We start from the raw sequence: 14,719 nt of genomic DNA, 5'->3' as shown, positions 1-14,719 counted from the left end.
TGTATTTCTGTTTTTGGTTTTAACGTGATAGGGCTTTCTTTATGGAAATTTAAAATTACAGCCTTGCACAATTTTACCATTGGAAAAACATAGATTTTTGATGATAGAAAAAATGGTAAATATGGTTGTATTCATAGCAGAAACAAGATTTTCTTTTAAATTTGTGTGAATGGAACTAAGGTTACATCAAAGCTCTAAAGGTAATGTAAGTGAGATACATGGCTCCTAATGCTGTACATGAGTTTGTGTGTCCTAGCACTCAGCATATGAAGCCTTGTTGTGAATGGGCTCATTCAGGATTCTAAGGCAATCTTTAGTAGGTCACTCTGCAGAGGACGGAGAAAGAGAGTCTGCCATGTTTAGAGCTGCTGTGCCAAATGACTGCATGGCACAGAGCAGATGGAGGCATTGCACGGGCACAGACTGGGAATCCCAGGGAAGGAAGAATAGAGAGAATAGACATAGAAAGCCTGTGACTGACAGAACAAGACAAAAGAGACTTACAGAGAGAATAAGAAGCAGAGAGGCTAAAGCCTATATGATGAAAGGCATCTGCACAGTGCTATATAGAGCCACAGCTGCCTGCTAATGTCCGATGCGGGGTTTATTCTCCTTGGATCCAGCGAGGCAGATTGTGAAAAATGTTCCAGGTTATCACCAGCGTCATTTGTTTCAGATTGGCCAAGTGCAGAAAAAACAACAATCTCATCCAGATGATTTATTTGCCTGGAGACAAAGCAAACAAGCATTAACTTTATCTTACAGGTGGGAGTATTTTTAAAGCTTTTATCTATTTAATACAAAAGCAAATAGTCATGTTTTCTGACCCTGCGGCCACTCACTGATTTCGATTTTTATTAAACAACAAGTGATAAGATAGGTTTCCGGGGTGGTTAACTGTGTATCTGTACTGTGCATTTTGTGCAGCGTCTGAGGCGGAGCCTCCACCCCGGCCTTCTGAGGAGGATCTCTTCCACGTGGACCACCACCACCTCTGCCACAGGACTTCCCACAATTGAGCCGGGACCCGTGCGAAGGGACCGCAGCGCCAGCATCAAACCCTATCATGAAGCACTCACGTGCAGGTACCTGAGCCACAGCTGTTTCACATGCACCTCCTGTATTTTTAGACCCCAGGTTTTAGTCACTTTGGTTACTTTGTTCAAGATTTGGCAGATGTAGTTCCACTTACACCTTATGGCTTGCTTTTTCAAATCCCTGTTGGGAATTTTGTTAGATTTTTAAATAAAGGAATAGGAATAGAATAAGTCCTATTGTACTATAGATATACACGACTGAGGCACAAACACACTAAGGAGGGCTCCTACAATGCGAATCACTCTGAAGGATATTGGGTTTTTCAGCATTATGGCTGTAGTCATACTAAAGCCATCAGTGTCAGTGAAAAGCAGTGGCACAGTTCAGAAAAGGATGTGTGTGCAGTGGGAGCCAGAATGGAAATATGCCCCACAGGCGAACGCATTAACCTGAATAACTAAGACGCACATCAACCCTGAGCACATTAGTGCTGAAGATAGCACAAGGCTCACGCTACACAGAAGTATCATGGCTCCAAAGTCGATCTGTGAGCCTTTCATAGAATAGACAGTGTGTGGTTTTATGGAGGTGTTTTCAAGCTTTTTGTACTTTTTAGGAGAAATATGATGCAGGATGGAGAAAGTTAGAGGTTACATAAGTCCTGATAAGCATTTGTTTGCATACAGTACTAAAGCAGATGCAGTGAATCTGATGGGAAGTGCTAGGTTTTTCTGTTTTTTTCCTCTTGGTTTTTTCCCCCCACTAAATCACATTGTTGCATCAAATCTTGAATAAACACAGGATCCACATGTATTAAAGCTGTTGTGGTTACTAAGTGAATTGTTTAAGCACAATTTACTGTGATCAGTGCAGAGATAGCATTCCTTACAATTACTTTGTGATTACTGTAACATTATGTTTGGATTATCTTAGAGCAGCACAGGGGAAATTATGCTTTTTTCATGAATTTCAAAGGAGTTTCAGCTTGAAATTTTTCAGCTGTGCATGCTCGCATGAGTTTTCATGCATACAGTATTTCTGTGATGCAAAAGCAGCACTAGACAGCACATATGCTCTGATTTTAAAATATTAAATATGCCTCAACAAGAAAGAGTCTATTAGTGTTTCATCCACCTTATTCAGTCTCTTCCCATCCAGTTTGTGGCGTTTGTCTGCAAGTACCAAAGCTTCCGGGTGTCCCTGGATTTCAAAGCAGTGTCTCAGTTTCCTGTAGTGTACCAACCAACGGGGAAAGTAGGGTTTGTGTATATGCAATTCTCAAATGCTGCATAAGAACACTTGTCTGATCTAATATCTGAAATATTAATAAGTGGGAGAATTTACGACAGCTACGTCTGATGATTCTAAGATTCACTGAAAACTGCCAGCATAGATTCAGAGAATACAACTTCAGCTCAGGATAACCTTTGCATTGTTCATTAGCATTCATTAGCCCGTGTTAAAAATAAAGAGCAGCGGTAAATGTATCTCTATGTATTTATGGCTCGTATTCTAACAAAACCCCAAATTAATACATGAAGATTTTTTTTTCCAAAATTACAGCTTCCAAGTGCAGAGATTTGAATCAGCTCACTTACATACTTACAGTCAGCAAAGCTTCAGGTAAAAGCGACCTCGCTACTTCTGCGAACTCCCTCAAAACCTATTTTAACAATTGTTTGGACTAAATGTTGCAGATGTAAAATGAGGCATGACTCTGCAACTGCATGGCCTATTTCACTCGCAGATGAATTTAGAAACTCATTTTGTGTGGATGGTTAAAAAAAATATGCTTTCAGAAGAGCTCCAATGGTCTTTGAGATATATATATATATATATATATATATGTATATATATATATGTATATGTATATGTATATGTATATATATATATATATATATATATATATATATATATATATATATATATGTATGCAGTTAACGAGAGACACCCGGAATGGCTAACTGAAGTGAAGGCCGGACGGTCCTGATCCCCAAGGACCCCAAGAAGGGACCGGTACCCTCCAACTACCGACCAATAACCTGCCTCAGTACTACATGGAAGCTCCTGTCAGGGATCATATCGGCTAAGATGAACAGGCACATGGGTCAATACATGAGCGGGACACAGAAAGGAATTGGCAAGAATACCAGAGGCGCAAAACACCAGCTACTGGTAGACAGAAAAATCAGCCGAGACTGCAAGACCAGACTGACCAACCTGTGCACTGCCTGGATTGATTACAAGAAGGCCTATGACTCAATGCCCCACAGCTGGATACTGGAATGCCTAGAATTGTACAAGATCAATGGGACCCTAAGAGCCTTCATCAGGAACTCAATGGGGATGTGGCGTACAACACTAGAGGCCAACTCCAAGCCCATAGCACAAGTCACCATCAAGTGCGGGATCTACCAAGGAGATGCTCTGTCCCCACTGCTGTTCTGCATAGGCCTGAACCCCCTCAGTGAGATCATTAACAAGACTGGCTACGGATACCGACTACGGAACGGAGCAGTTGTCAGCCACCTCCTGTACATGGATGACATCAAGCTGTATGCCAAGAGTGAACGAGACATCGATTCACTGATCCACACTACCAGGCTATACAGCAATGACATTGGAATGTCGTTCGGACTGGAGAAGTGTAGTCGGATGGTATCAAAGAGAGGGAAGGTAGTCATAACTGAGGGGATTGAACTACCAGAAGGCAACATTGCAGACATAGAGGACAGTTACAAGTACTTGGGGATCCCGCAGGCAAATGGGAACCATGAAGAGGCCGCTAGAAAGGCTGCAACCACCAAGTACCTGCAGAGGGTCAGGCAAGTCCTGAGGAGTCAGCTGAATGGTAAGAACAAGATCCGGGCCATCAACACGTACGCCCTGCCCGTGATCAGGTACCCTGCTGGGGTAATAGGCTGGCCAAAGGAGGAGATAGAAGCCACTGACATAAAGACAAGAAAGCTCCTTACCATGCATGGAGGGTTTCACCCCAAGTCCAGCACCCTGAGGCTGTACGCTAAGCGGAAGGAAGGGGGCCGGGGACTGGTGAGTGTCAGCACCACAGTCCAGGATGAGACAACGAACATCCAAGAATACATTGGGAAGATGGCCCCAACTGACCGAGTGCTCAGTGAATACCTCAGGCAGCAGAAACCCAAGAAAGAGGAGGGAAACGAGGAACCATCATGGAAGGACAGGCCCCTGCACGGTATGTACCACCGGCAGATAGAGGAGGTGGCTGATATCCAGAAATCCTACCAGTGGCTGGACAAAGCTGGACTGAAAGACAGCACAGAGGCACTAATCATGGCAGCACAAGAACAAGCTCTGAGTACAAGATCCATAGAGGCTGGGGTCTATCACACCAGGCAAGACCCCAGGTGCAGGCTGTGTAAAGATGCCCCAGAGACAATCCAGCACATAACAGCAGGGTGCAAGATGCTAGCAGGCAAGGCATACATGGAACGCCATAACCAAGTGGCCGGCATAGTGTACAGGAACATCTGTGCCGAGTATAACCTGGAAGTCCCGAGGTCAAAATGGGAGATGCCCCCAAGGGTGGTGGAGAATGACCGAGCTAAGATCCTGCGGGACTTCCAGATACAGACGGACAAAATGGTGGTGGCTAACCAACCGGACATAGTGGTGGTAGACAAACAGAAGAAGACGGCCGTAGTGATCGATGTAGCGGTTCCGAATGACAGCAATATCAGGAAGAAGGAACACGAGAAGCTGGAGAAATACCAAGGGCTCAGAGAAGAGCTCGAGAGGATGTGGAGGGTGAAGGTAATGGTGGTCCCCGTGGTAATCGGAGCACTAGGTGCGGTGACTCCCAAGCTAGGCGAGTGGCTCCAGCAGATCCCGGGAACAACATCGGAGATCTCTGTCCAGAAGAGCGCAGTCCTGGGAACAGCTAAGATACTGCGCAGGACCCTCAAGCTCCCAGGCCTCTGGTAGAGGACCCGAGCTTGAAGGATAAACCGCCCGCAGGGGCGTGCTGGGTGTTTTTATATATATATATATATATATATATATATATATATATATATATATATATATATATATATATATATATATATATATATATTTTAGAGTAGCATGAAACAATAGCAATCACAGGGCATCGATGTTCAATCAGGTGTACAAGTCGTGGCTAATGAGGGCAGGTACCCTGGCTCAAGTGATTTCATCCATGTTGTCGTTAGCAAGTGATACCAGCCAGACTTTAGTTGTGTATTGTTAAGTTTTTTGCTTTAAGATTTGTTAAGTGAAGCTATCTAATGATAATGGTCGTACTGTAAAAGTAAGCGTTTTCCATAAAAACCACATGTGTGCTGTTTCCAAGGTAGTTTTTTACATTTTTTTATACCTTGGAGAAAAAGTCTAGTCGGCAATGCTGTGTCTTCACCTCGTGGTAAACAAACCCACAGTTTTTATTTCAGTTTGTGGTCGTTAAACTCATGTTCCATGACCAAACTGGCTTTCTTTACTTACTTACGTAATTAATTCCAACAGAGATCCCATTAGAAATTCTTTGCCAAAGACCCATAAGTATTCCCGAAATTATATTCAGGACTATGTCTAAAAATTACTGTAATACCTTAAAGGTAAATTTTTGTTAAACTCCTTGAATTAAAGCTGAAACTCTGCACTTCAATCACACCTTAAAATCCACTGCGATGGTGGAAGGAGGCAAAAACAGTTAAAATTGTGTTGTTGTCCAAGTTCCATACTCTTATGGAAAGACTTTGCAAAGGAGTCCTGGCTGATATGGTGTCAGAGTGATGCTCATAGTATTTAGGGTTAGATGTTGTATTGTGTATATTTTTCTACAAAAATGAACCTTGTGCCTCTTTTTAAAAGCTCTAACAAAAGTCTGAGTGGAGGCTTATTGTAATAATCAATCTATATTAGAAAGCCTTAAGTTCTTTTTTTACTGCATTAAACTCTTTGCACTGCTTTCTTTTGTGCCTTCAGCCCTCCAAAGACCTGCGTAGCCTGCGCCTGCCAGCGTCGTGTTTGGTCCTGTTTGCACAGTGACAGTGTGATACTTGAACACAAAGCTTCTGTACACAAAGCCCCGTTGCCTGGTCTTATATCTTAGCGCAGCCCAGCAGCATGCCCCAGCTAAGGCCACTTACTGAGTGTAAACAAACACCTGGTTCTCTCCCCAGTCACGAGAACACCACAATTAACTCACACACTCGCACTCTTAGATACAGCTGCTTCTTCTGGCTTACACGGTCCGGAAACAATTGGAAAACACAGAGATTTTCCAGGTTTCGTTCACAGCAGTGGAGAGGGCTCTTTTCTGAGCAGCACTTCAGTTAAATGCATTGTAGGCATCTAGCTCTTATCCAGATGCCTGAAATAATCAAACAGGGCTGGTAAGGCTTCGGTGTTTAGCTGAAAGACACTTAACCAGAGCCCATGCTGACTGAAAACAACTTGCTGTGTTTGGGATCCGACCTTTGATGGTCTCTTAGCAAGCAGCAACCTGCCAACACGTCATTTCTCAAGTAGGCTTTGACACCTAAATCACACATGTTAGGGAGTAATAAGGAGTGTTTTTGGTAATTTATGTACTCTAAACTGTATTTGTTAGAGTGTCTGGCCAAGACCAGAAGCCTATGAATTTCCTTTCACATCACTGACACACCACCACTAATCATTCCTGATACATCCTCACACAGAGTGTTGGGAAAGAGGGAAGGCGAGAGAGAGCGAACACATGGAAGGGAGGTTGGGCGAAAATGAACACATGGCTTCAATTGCCTTCTCTCTACTCCATCATCAAATCTGCACAATCTTAATTAGGACATTAGGCTTCTTTTTTTCCCCCTCCCTCGTTTTTCCATCATGTCAGCCTTCAATGACGTACACTGTTAAGAAGGAATAACACCAACTTCAAAGCTACATTATCACCTTTTTTTTTTTTTTATCAGATAGACCCTGTTTAAAGGGCCCAATTGAATGCCTTCCATTTCCCTCAGCCCCAGCCACTGTGTTGTTATCTTCTTCACGTCATCTGGCTCGAGAGTAGGTAGATTACTGGAAGCAGAAATAATAGCTGCGGTGTTTATCGTGGCTTTGGCACTGTCCGTCGTGGCTCTGAACCAAAGGTAATCTGTCAACCTGCTGCAAGTGGCTGAGTAAAAAATCTGCAGCGGAAAGGTTAGCAGGCTGAGGCCAGCCGGAGCTTACGGCACGGCTCAGGCCATACAAGAAGAAGTCCTCAAAAATGAGGAAAAGCAGGCAGGGCTGCAATTTAAACTGAATTACATTTGCTTGATTAAGCATCATAGTTACAGAGTGAGTGCCAAGTGCCTTTTGGTTTAGAGATGAAGAGCAATTTTTTTTTTTTTATGACTTTGAAAATTATGTATGTTATAAGGCAAGAAACCAACCTTGACCTTGATGATGAGACAAAACTGCGCCTGATCCATAAAACTGATTTTAGAGCACAATGACATAATGAAAAAAGGACACGAGCAGTTGTACTAAGAAGAACCAAAAGAAGTTGTGTGGTTAGTTGATTGAAATATAGCGCGTGTCATTTTTTAAATCTAAAATTCACTGTATGATGCATGTTAAATTTCCTGTTTTTTGAAAACAGGGGAGATATTTTGGAAAAACTGTATTTCTTTTTTGTTCTTACCAACAATGAGCTTGTGTAGAATAATCATTTACACACTACCACATATTGAAATTGATTTGAAGCCCTCGGTGCGTTTATTTTTCTGTAAGACTCATCGCTCTACACAGAAATATTTTTCAATCTTTACGTGGTTAAGGTTACAGAATTGCAGATAGCGACATTGTTGTATTAGAGAAACCGCAACCTTAAAACCTTTGGCTAAATGTAACTAAATTCCACTTTGAATTCCTCAATAAAACCACACTATAGGATGGTGTCTGTTGACTCCACACAGCAAATGTGTTTACAGCTGACAGTTGCGTTCTCCCAAAAGGCAAAGTAAATTCTTACTACTGGTATATAAATGTTATTTCTAGCATAGAACATGATAGCAAAATGAAAGTGGAGTGTGTATCATGTGTACATAGTTTCTGCGTGAGTGAGAGAGCGAGAGATAAAAGCAGAGCCACTTGATATATGATTGGCAGATTCCTCGACTGAAAATGACCGGCCTCCTTATTTACATTTTGTGCTCAAGGCTCAATGTCAGTAGCCGAGGTTATTCTGCTGCATTAGCAGAATAGGAAAAGTGTCTGCCAGTTCTTCAACTTTCATTAAAAGTAAACCTTTTAAGCCAAGTGCTGCTGCCTGCCCAGACCCCCCTGACAATAATGTACTAACTGTTCAACCGCCAAACTATCAAACTATTTTATATTCCACACCTGCTAGGCATTAGACACAGTGGTCCAACCTGGCCGTACAAACACAACAGAACTCCCTTTGTTGGGGCCTTAGGAGCATTATGCTGGGTGGGTACAGCTCAAAAGTGTTCCAGAAACACTTTATCAGGAGGAGATAGACACACTACAGGCCTTTGTGCTCCCTGTGACACCATGCTCTAACGGCAGGCATTTCCTGCTCCGAGTAGGCAGGTTTTACAACATTTAGGGAGAGGTATTTTAATTGGAACCACCTACAGCCTGACAGTGGCCTCAGTGGAGAAACACGGAAAATCTGTTGGGAAAAGTCTGGGAGGCTCCCCGTGGTGTCACACAGCTAACTGACCAGTAAAGGCCAGTTCTTTCCACAGAAGATAACATTTGCTGTTTGATTTATAAAGCCAGTCATCAGATGGGAATGTTTTCATCTGAGACTGAGAAAGTGAGTTGTTGTTGAGGCCGACACTGGTCTGTCATAAATCTCAAAGAGGGTGGGCTCAGTTTCTAATGAATCATTCATAACAATGCCAGCGTTTGGAGTTTGCTTTGTTGTTTATTCCAGTTGCATTGTGTTAATGTGCGCATCCATTAGATTCATTACTACGTATTTTCTTGAAGCAAGTGTGCAACGGCTGTTTTCGTGTGGGGGCTGCACAGTAGGAACCCCATTAAGTTCTTTTTTTTCCCTACTTGACAACTTCTTCTGACTGTTTACACATCGAAGACAGATGTGGCGAACGGCGATATTCACACTTCTTTAGCAGAGCCGCAGATAGACTAATACATATATTCTGTATTTATCTTCCATGTGTTTTGCCTGTTAACTTTGAACTGCTGTGAATGGTGTGGAATTATTTGCATTCTGATAATAATCAAATAATTAAATCAAAGGAATAAAAATTTCATGTTATCATCATCTGCTCAAAAAGATACAGGTCACTAGAGTGTGATTGTAACTCAAGTATATCCACACGCAGTAGTTAGGAATGCACATCTGAGATAAATAGAAACTCTTTTATTTAACTAACAGTGAATCCCCTCTTTTCTACAGTTGTGGGAGACCATACATCAGACTGAACCACGGTGAGGGCTCTTTAGACAAGGGAGACAGGATACCACGTTCAGGTATGCCCCCAGTCTTTCTAGCATTCCCGCAAAGCAGCATGGGAAGAGTGTTTGTGTTACGTTTGCTGGCATAAACACTGAATCGCTTTTGTTTCTCTCTCTTTGAGACTGTTTGTTTCCATTGCACTCAGCTGATATGGGAGATTGATATATATAGTAAACACGCACAGAAAACCCCAAACAAATGACTCGAGTAATGAGTTTGTGTTGATGATAAAGGAACACTACCTCTGCAGTATCTCATACAGTTAGTTGCCTCTCTACACCATCACAGTGGTTTTGAATTCAAACAGTCACAATGTGATAGAAGTGCAAACTTCAGCATTAATTCAAGGGGTTTAACAACCACTTTTCATCAACTGTTTAATAATTACAGCTATTTTCACACACAGTCTGCATTTTAAGAAGCTCAAAATTAACTCGACAAATTAACATAATTTTATACATTAATGGATGCATAAAGTCTAAAACACATTGTCATCGCCAAATTCTTGCTTCCCTCATTGAGAACACCTGGTGCTTCTTATTTGTGGATCTTCCTGCATCAAGTTTTGTATTTGACAACTGAAAAGCATGCTCCGTTGGGCTGAGATCAGGTGACTGACTTGGCCAATGACTGACTTGGGGGTTTTTTTGCCTATAGAAACTCTTGGGTTGCTTTTGCACAGTGAAGAGCTGTCCAATCAGTTTGGCTGAATCTATATAGCTCCCTACACATCAGAATTCCTCCTGCTGCTCGTATCAGCAGTCACATCATCATCAACGATGAGTGACCCGGTTCCACTGGCAGCTATAAATGCCCAAGCCATAACACTGCCTCCACCATGTTTGACAAATACCTCGGTTTGCTTCAAATCACGAGCTGTTTCTCTCGACCATATTTTTATCCTCCCATCATTAATCTTGGGTTCATCTGAAATTCTTGTTCTTGAGCATAACCAGTGGTTTTTACTTTGTTGTAAACCCTCTGTATTTATGAAGGCGTCTCTTGGTTGTAGACCTTGATTGTAGACGATGATACGCCTACCTCATTGAGAGTGCTCTCAACTCGGTTAAATGCTGTGAAATAGTTTTTTCTAACTATGGAAATAATTCTGTCATCGTGCATTTTTTGTCTTCTGTGGTCTTTCGGCTCTTTTGTTGTTGCTGAGCTGGTTCATTCTTGTTAAAAATGTACTACAATGTTGTTTATTCTACTGCTCCTAAAGTTTGTGAGCAGCACTCAACATGAGCACATATAAGTTTCTGTAGAAAGAACTAAGTGTGCTGCTTTATAAAGTAGCACCTCCAAGCAGACTCACTATTAAAACTTGCTTTCAGTCACGTGAGAGGCAGCAATCGGGGATCTTTGAGTGTTAATGAAGGCAGCAGTGACTTTCTATGGGACCTGCAGAAAATAACCTATTACAACAAGCCAGGATTAAAGGAAGTGGATATAGAGAAGACGTAAATCCACATACTCCAAGAAACCTAGTGATATGCATCAGTTTAAGAAGATTAACAGTGGATTTTCTCCCGAGGCCGCAGTGTGACATCTCTTTGTTTTTCTTACACCAGCAGAGGACCAAGTGGTTGTGTCATCAGACTATGACAGCACCCACGAAGCCAACCACAGTGACAGCAGTGATGTAGCACATACAGAGGACGATGCAGAAGAAGGAAAAAACTCCCAGAATGTCATCCTCCATGCACTAATACCTCCGGAGGTAAGGCGGGCCAAAGCAGCTGTCTCAGTCACATTAGTACTGCTAATAAAACAGGAACATGTACTCCTTATGTAATATTTTCCTTATTGTTTTCATGTCTTTTGACCATTTGTTACTCACGCAGGACAAACCAATCTTGGCACCAGAGCCTTTAATAATGGAGGGCCTGGAACCTCTGATGAGTCAGCTGAACAATTGGAACTTCCCCATCTTCACCTTGATAGAGAAGACCAATGGGAAATGTGGACGAATCCTCAGTCAGGTCCGCCAGAGTGTCAAAGTGACAAATTATTTTATATTACAAAACAGTAGCATACTTTACTATTTATAACACTGTCTTTTAATTTTTTTCATTACATTTTTCAGTTTTACACATTTATTGAACACTTTTGTTATATTTAATATATCTGGATCTGGTGATGTCCATGGGGTCTGATATATATATATATATTTTATCTTTCAGGTATCATATAGGCTCTTTGAGGACACTGGCCTGTTTCAGACTTTTAAGATCCCCGTAAAAGAATTCATGAACTACTTCCATGCCCTTGAGAATGGTTACAGAGACATACCATGTAAGCTCGAGCATCTTCCTGCTTTTGTTTTTCACTTTGCTTCAGATTACTCGTTGCAAGGATGAAAGCAGCCACTAGATGGAAATGTTGAGCAATCTATGCAGCATTAGTACTCTGCACTGCCTTGAAGTTTAATTGAACAGACATTAGCAGCCCAACACTGCACCCTGGTGGAGACGATCACACACACTGAGCAGACTTGTTATCTTCTCTAATCCAGATCACAACAGGGTCCATGCCACAGATGTGCTTCACGCAGTCTGGTACCTCACCACGCAGCCTGTGCCTGGCCTGCCCAGCCTCATGACTGACCACGGCTCTGCCAGTGACTCAGGTATGTCCATCAGTGCATGCATGCTGACAGCTGATGTCCTGACAGGTGTGTATGTGTATCCATCAGTCCATAAAAGTATGCAAAACTTGTTGTCAAGTTTTTAAATAAGAACAATATTTGCTCTACTGTACTTTTTTGCGCTTAAGATTTTCTATATGTAGGTCATTTTTTTTTTATCCTGAATTTTTTCACATCCCCTGCAGCCATCTCATTAATGTCAAAGTATCAAACCTGCAGGAGTGTGTGTTCTTATCCCACTCAAAGTTGGTCTTATCTTACTCAGGCTTTTGGCACTTGCATACCAAACACTATTTGAAGTCTAGAACAGCATGAAATTGCAGGCAGATTAGAGTTCCCTCTTACCCATATTTCCATAACCTCATTTGTATGCCTTACTTGGGCCATCCCTTTGATCCACATATAAGTGGATTTGAACGTTAAAGTATGTGTGTGTGCTTCTGTGTGTTGTGCTCCAGAGCACGTGCGTGCGCGTGTTTAGGTGTGTGCAGATGAAGGTACTGTACAGTTGTGTGTGTCTTGTGTAAATTCTGACACCTTTCTCTTCAGCCTCCTCACTTTGTCTTCTCCCCCGTGGCTAGACTCCGACAGTGGAATAACACACAGTCACATGGGCTTCCTGGTTTCAAAGACCTACACTGTGTCAGAAGATGGTTATGGCTGCCTGTCAGGCCTCATACCTGCTCTGGAGCTCATGGCTCTTTACGTGGCTGCCGCCATGCACGATTATGATCACCCAGGGCGGACAAACGCTTTCCTCGTGGCCACCAGCGCCCCACAGGTGCTCATGCTATTCAGCCTACAGCATGGTCAACAGTATGTGATTAAATAAAAGTTTGTTTACTTGATTTACTGTCACACCCTTGTTTTTCTTTTTCACCTGAATTATGATTTGATAGATTATTTGTCTATTTCACTGTCAGCCTGCTTCAAAAAACAAACAAATCAACAGTTAGAATACCTGTTTACAGGTTACCAGGTAGAAATGTTACTGTTTGGTCTAGTTCTACATTGTGTTATCAATAAAAAGAAATCATAGAAATTATTGTATTAAGTAAATTACCCAATTTTGAGCAATGATGACATAATGATACTGAAAGAGTAGCTTGCCTATCAGAGAGCAATAATGTAGGCTTTAATTTCCCTGTCAGTAGTGTCTAACAATTATGGTTTGTTTTGTTTGACAGGCGGTGCTCTACAACGACCGCTCAGTTTTGGAAAACCACCACGCTGCCGCAGCCTGGAACCTCTTCCTGTCACAGCCAGAGTACAACTTCCTGGTCAATCTGGACCATGTGGAGTTCAAACGCTTCCGTTTCCTGGTCATTGAGGCCATACTGGCCACTGATCTGAAGAAGCATTTTGACTTCCTAGCTGAGTTCAATGCCAAGGTATTCTAAAAACATCCCTGTTCAATGTTTCACATTCATTTGACAAATTAAAGAACTCTTCAGAGGTAGTTTATCCTTTTAAGCCAGTGTAAACATTGAGTTGAGCATATCTGTTTTCAAATATAACATGAAAAGCTTACAATTGATTTTTTTTTTTGGTTATTGTTAAAATGAAATAGCCAAGTAATAAATTGCTTGGAAAAGTTGGGGTCAAACATATTCTGTAGACATGCTTTCCTAACAGACCAGTTCTTTTAAAAACTGGGACAACGCTTCAGGAAAAGGAAGCTGTCAAGTGGTCTTCGAGGAGCAGATCTGTTTGTGCAATACATTGCAGTGCTCTCAATGTAAGTCAACAACACAAAGTACCCCATAGCCTTCAAGAACTCACTGGATTGCAGACACAGTGTTGGCTTTCGATTTGAGGGTCCGCATTCCTCTCATTGTGAGTTCTACTACAGCGTTGCTGCTCGATGGCCAAGGCCTGTCAGCTAACATTGAGGTTGCTGGTTTGGCAGCAGAAGTAACAATAAGGTCTCTCAGAGTCCCTGCTCTGCTCTTCCTGGACGCGAATTAGCTTTGGGTGAAGTAGCCGTCAAGCTTTCCTGTTTCCTGAGCCTCTTTAGATCCGAAGCTCATTAAGCTTAACTAGAAATAATCGATTCATTCAAAAAGTGCTGAGATCAACTTTATATATGATTGAGTCCTGCTTTTCTTAGAAATATGTTCAAGCTCTGTATAGGTTAAAGCACCTTATTGAAGCATTGTTTATATAGTAAGTAGCTTTGACATCAAGAATTGGGTTATGTCAGTATTAGCTTAACTACATAATCCTAAGTCTTATATATGTTTGTTTCGTCCTCAGTCCAATGAACTGATGCTGTAAACTATAGCTTAACAGAAAACATTTCAGCAGAAGATTATAGCTGTGGTTACATAACATGTTTGAATATGCTAATGCTGTCATGGCTGTCTGTCAATCCCTCAGGTAGGTGATGATCCATCTACAGGTATCGACTGGTCTAACGAGAATGACAGGTTGCTAGTCTGCCAGATGTGCATCAAACTCGCTGATATAAATGGGCCTCTGAAGTGCAAGGAGCTACATCTGCAATGGACAGAGGGCATTGTCAATGAGTTCTATGAACAGGTGTGTGAACAATCTTTTAT

The 14,719-nt window shown here is 42.0% G+C and overlaps 1 protein-coding gene across 2 annotated transcripts in view; it reads left to right on the top strand.

The window, feature by feature from the left end:
- Positions 1–14,719, top strand: part of LOC113026576 (cGMP-inhibited 3',5'-cyclic phosphodiesterase 3A-like) — an 87,250-nt gene that overhangs the window by 59,167 nt on the left and 13,364 nt on the right. The window contains exons 4-12 of one of the 2 annotated variants that reach the window (XM_026175508.2): positions 928–1,085; positions 9,452–9,525; positions 11,086–11,231; positions 11,356–11,493; positions 11,695–11,806; positions 12,027–12,140; positions 12,740–12,939; positions 13,346–13,549; positions 14,538–14,699. In XM_026175508.2, the coding sequence (XP_026031293.2) occupies positions 928–1,085; positions 9,452–9,525; positions 11,086–11,231; positions 11,356–11,493; positions 11,695–11,806; positions 12,027–12,140; positions 12,740–12,939; positions 13,346–13,549; positions 14,538–14,699 (1,308 nt within the window). Of the gene's footprint in view, positions 1–927; positions 1,086–9,451; positions 9,526–11,082; positions 11,232–11,355; positions 11,494–11,694; positions 11,807–12,026; positions 12,141–12,739; positions 12,940–13,345; positions 13,550–14,537; positions 14,700–14,719 lie in introns of both variants that reach the window. The other variant, XM_080303850.1, reaches the window with a different exon arrangement.

The sequence above is a fragment of the Astatotilapia calliptera genome, chromosome 7, assembly GCF_964374335.1.
Source record: "Astatotilapia calliptera chromosome 7, fAstCal68.1, whole genome shotgun sequence".
In the NCBI taxonomy this organism is placed as follows: domain Eukaryota; kingdom Metazoa; phylum Chordata; class Actinopteri; order Cichliformes; family Cichlidae; genus Astatotilapia; species Astatotilapia calliptera.
The sequence above is the reverse complement of the archived record's forward strand: the minus strand, read 5'-3'. Positions and strand labels throughout refer to the sequence as shown.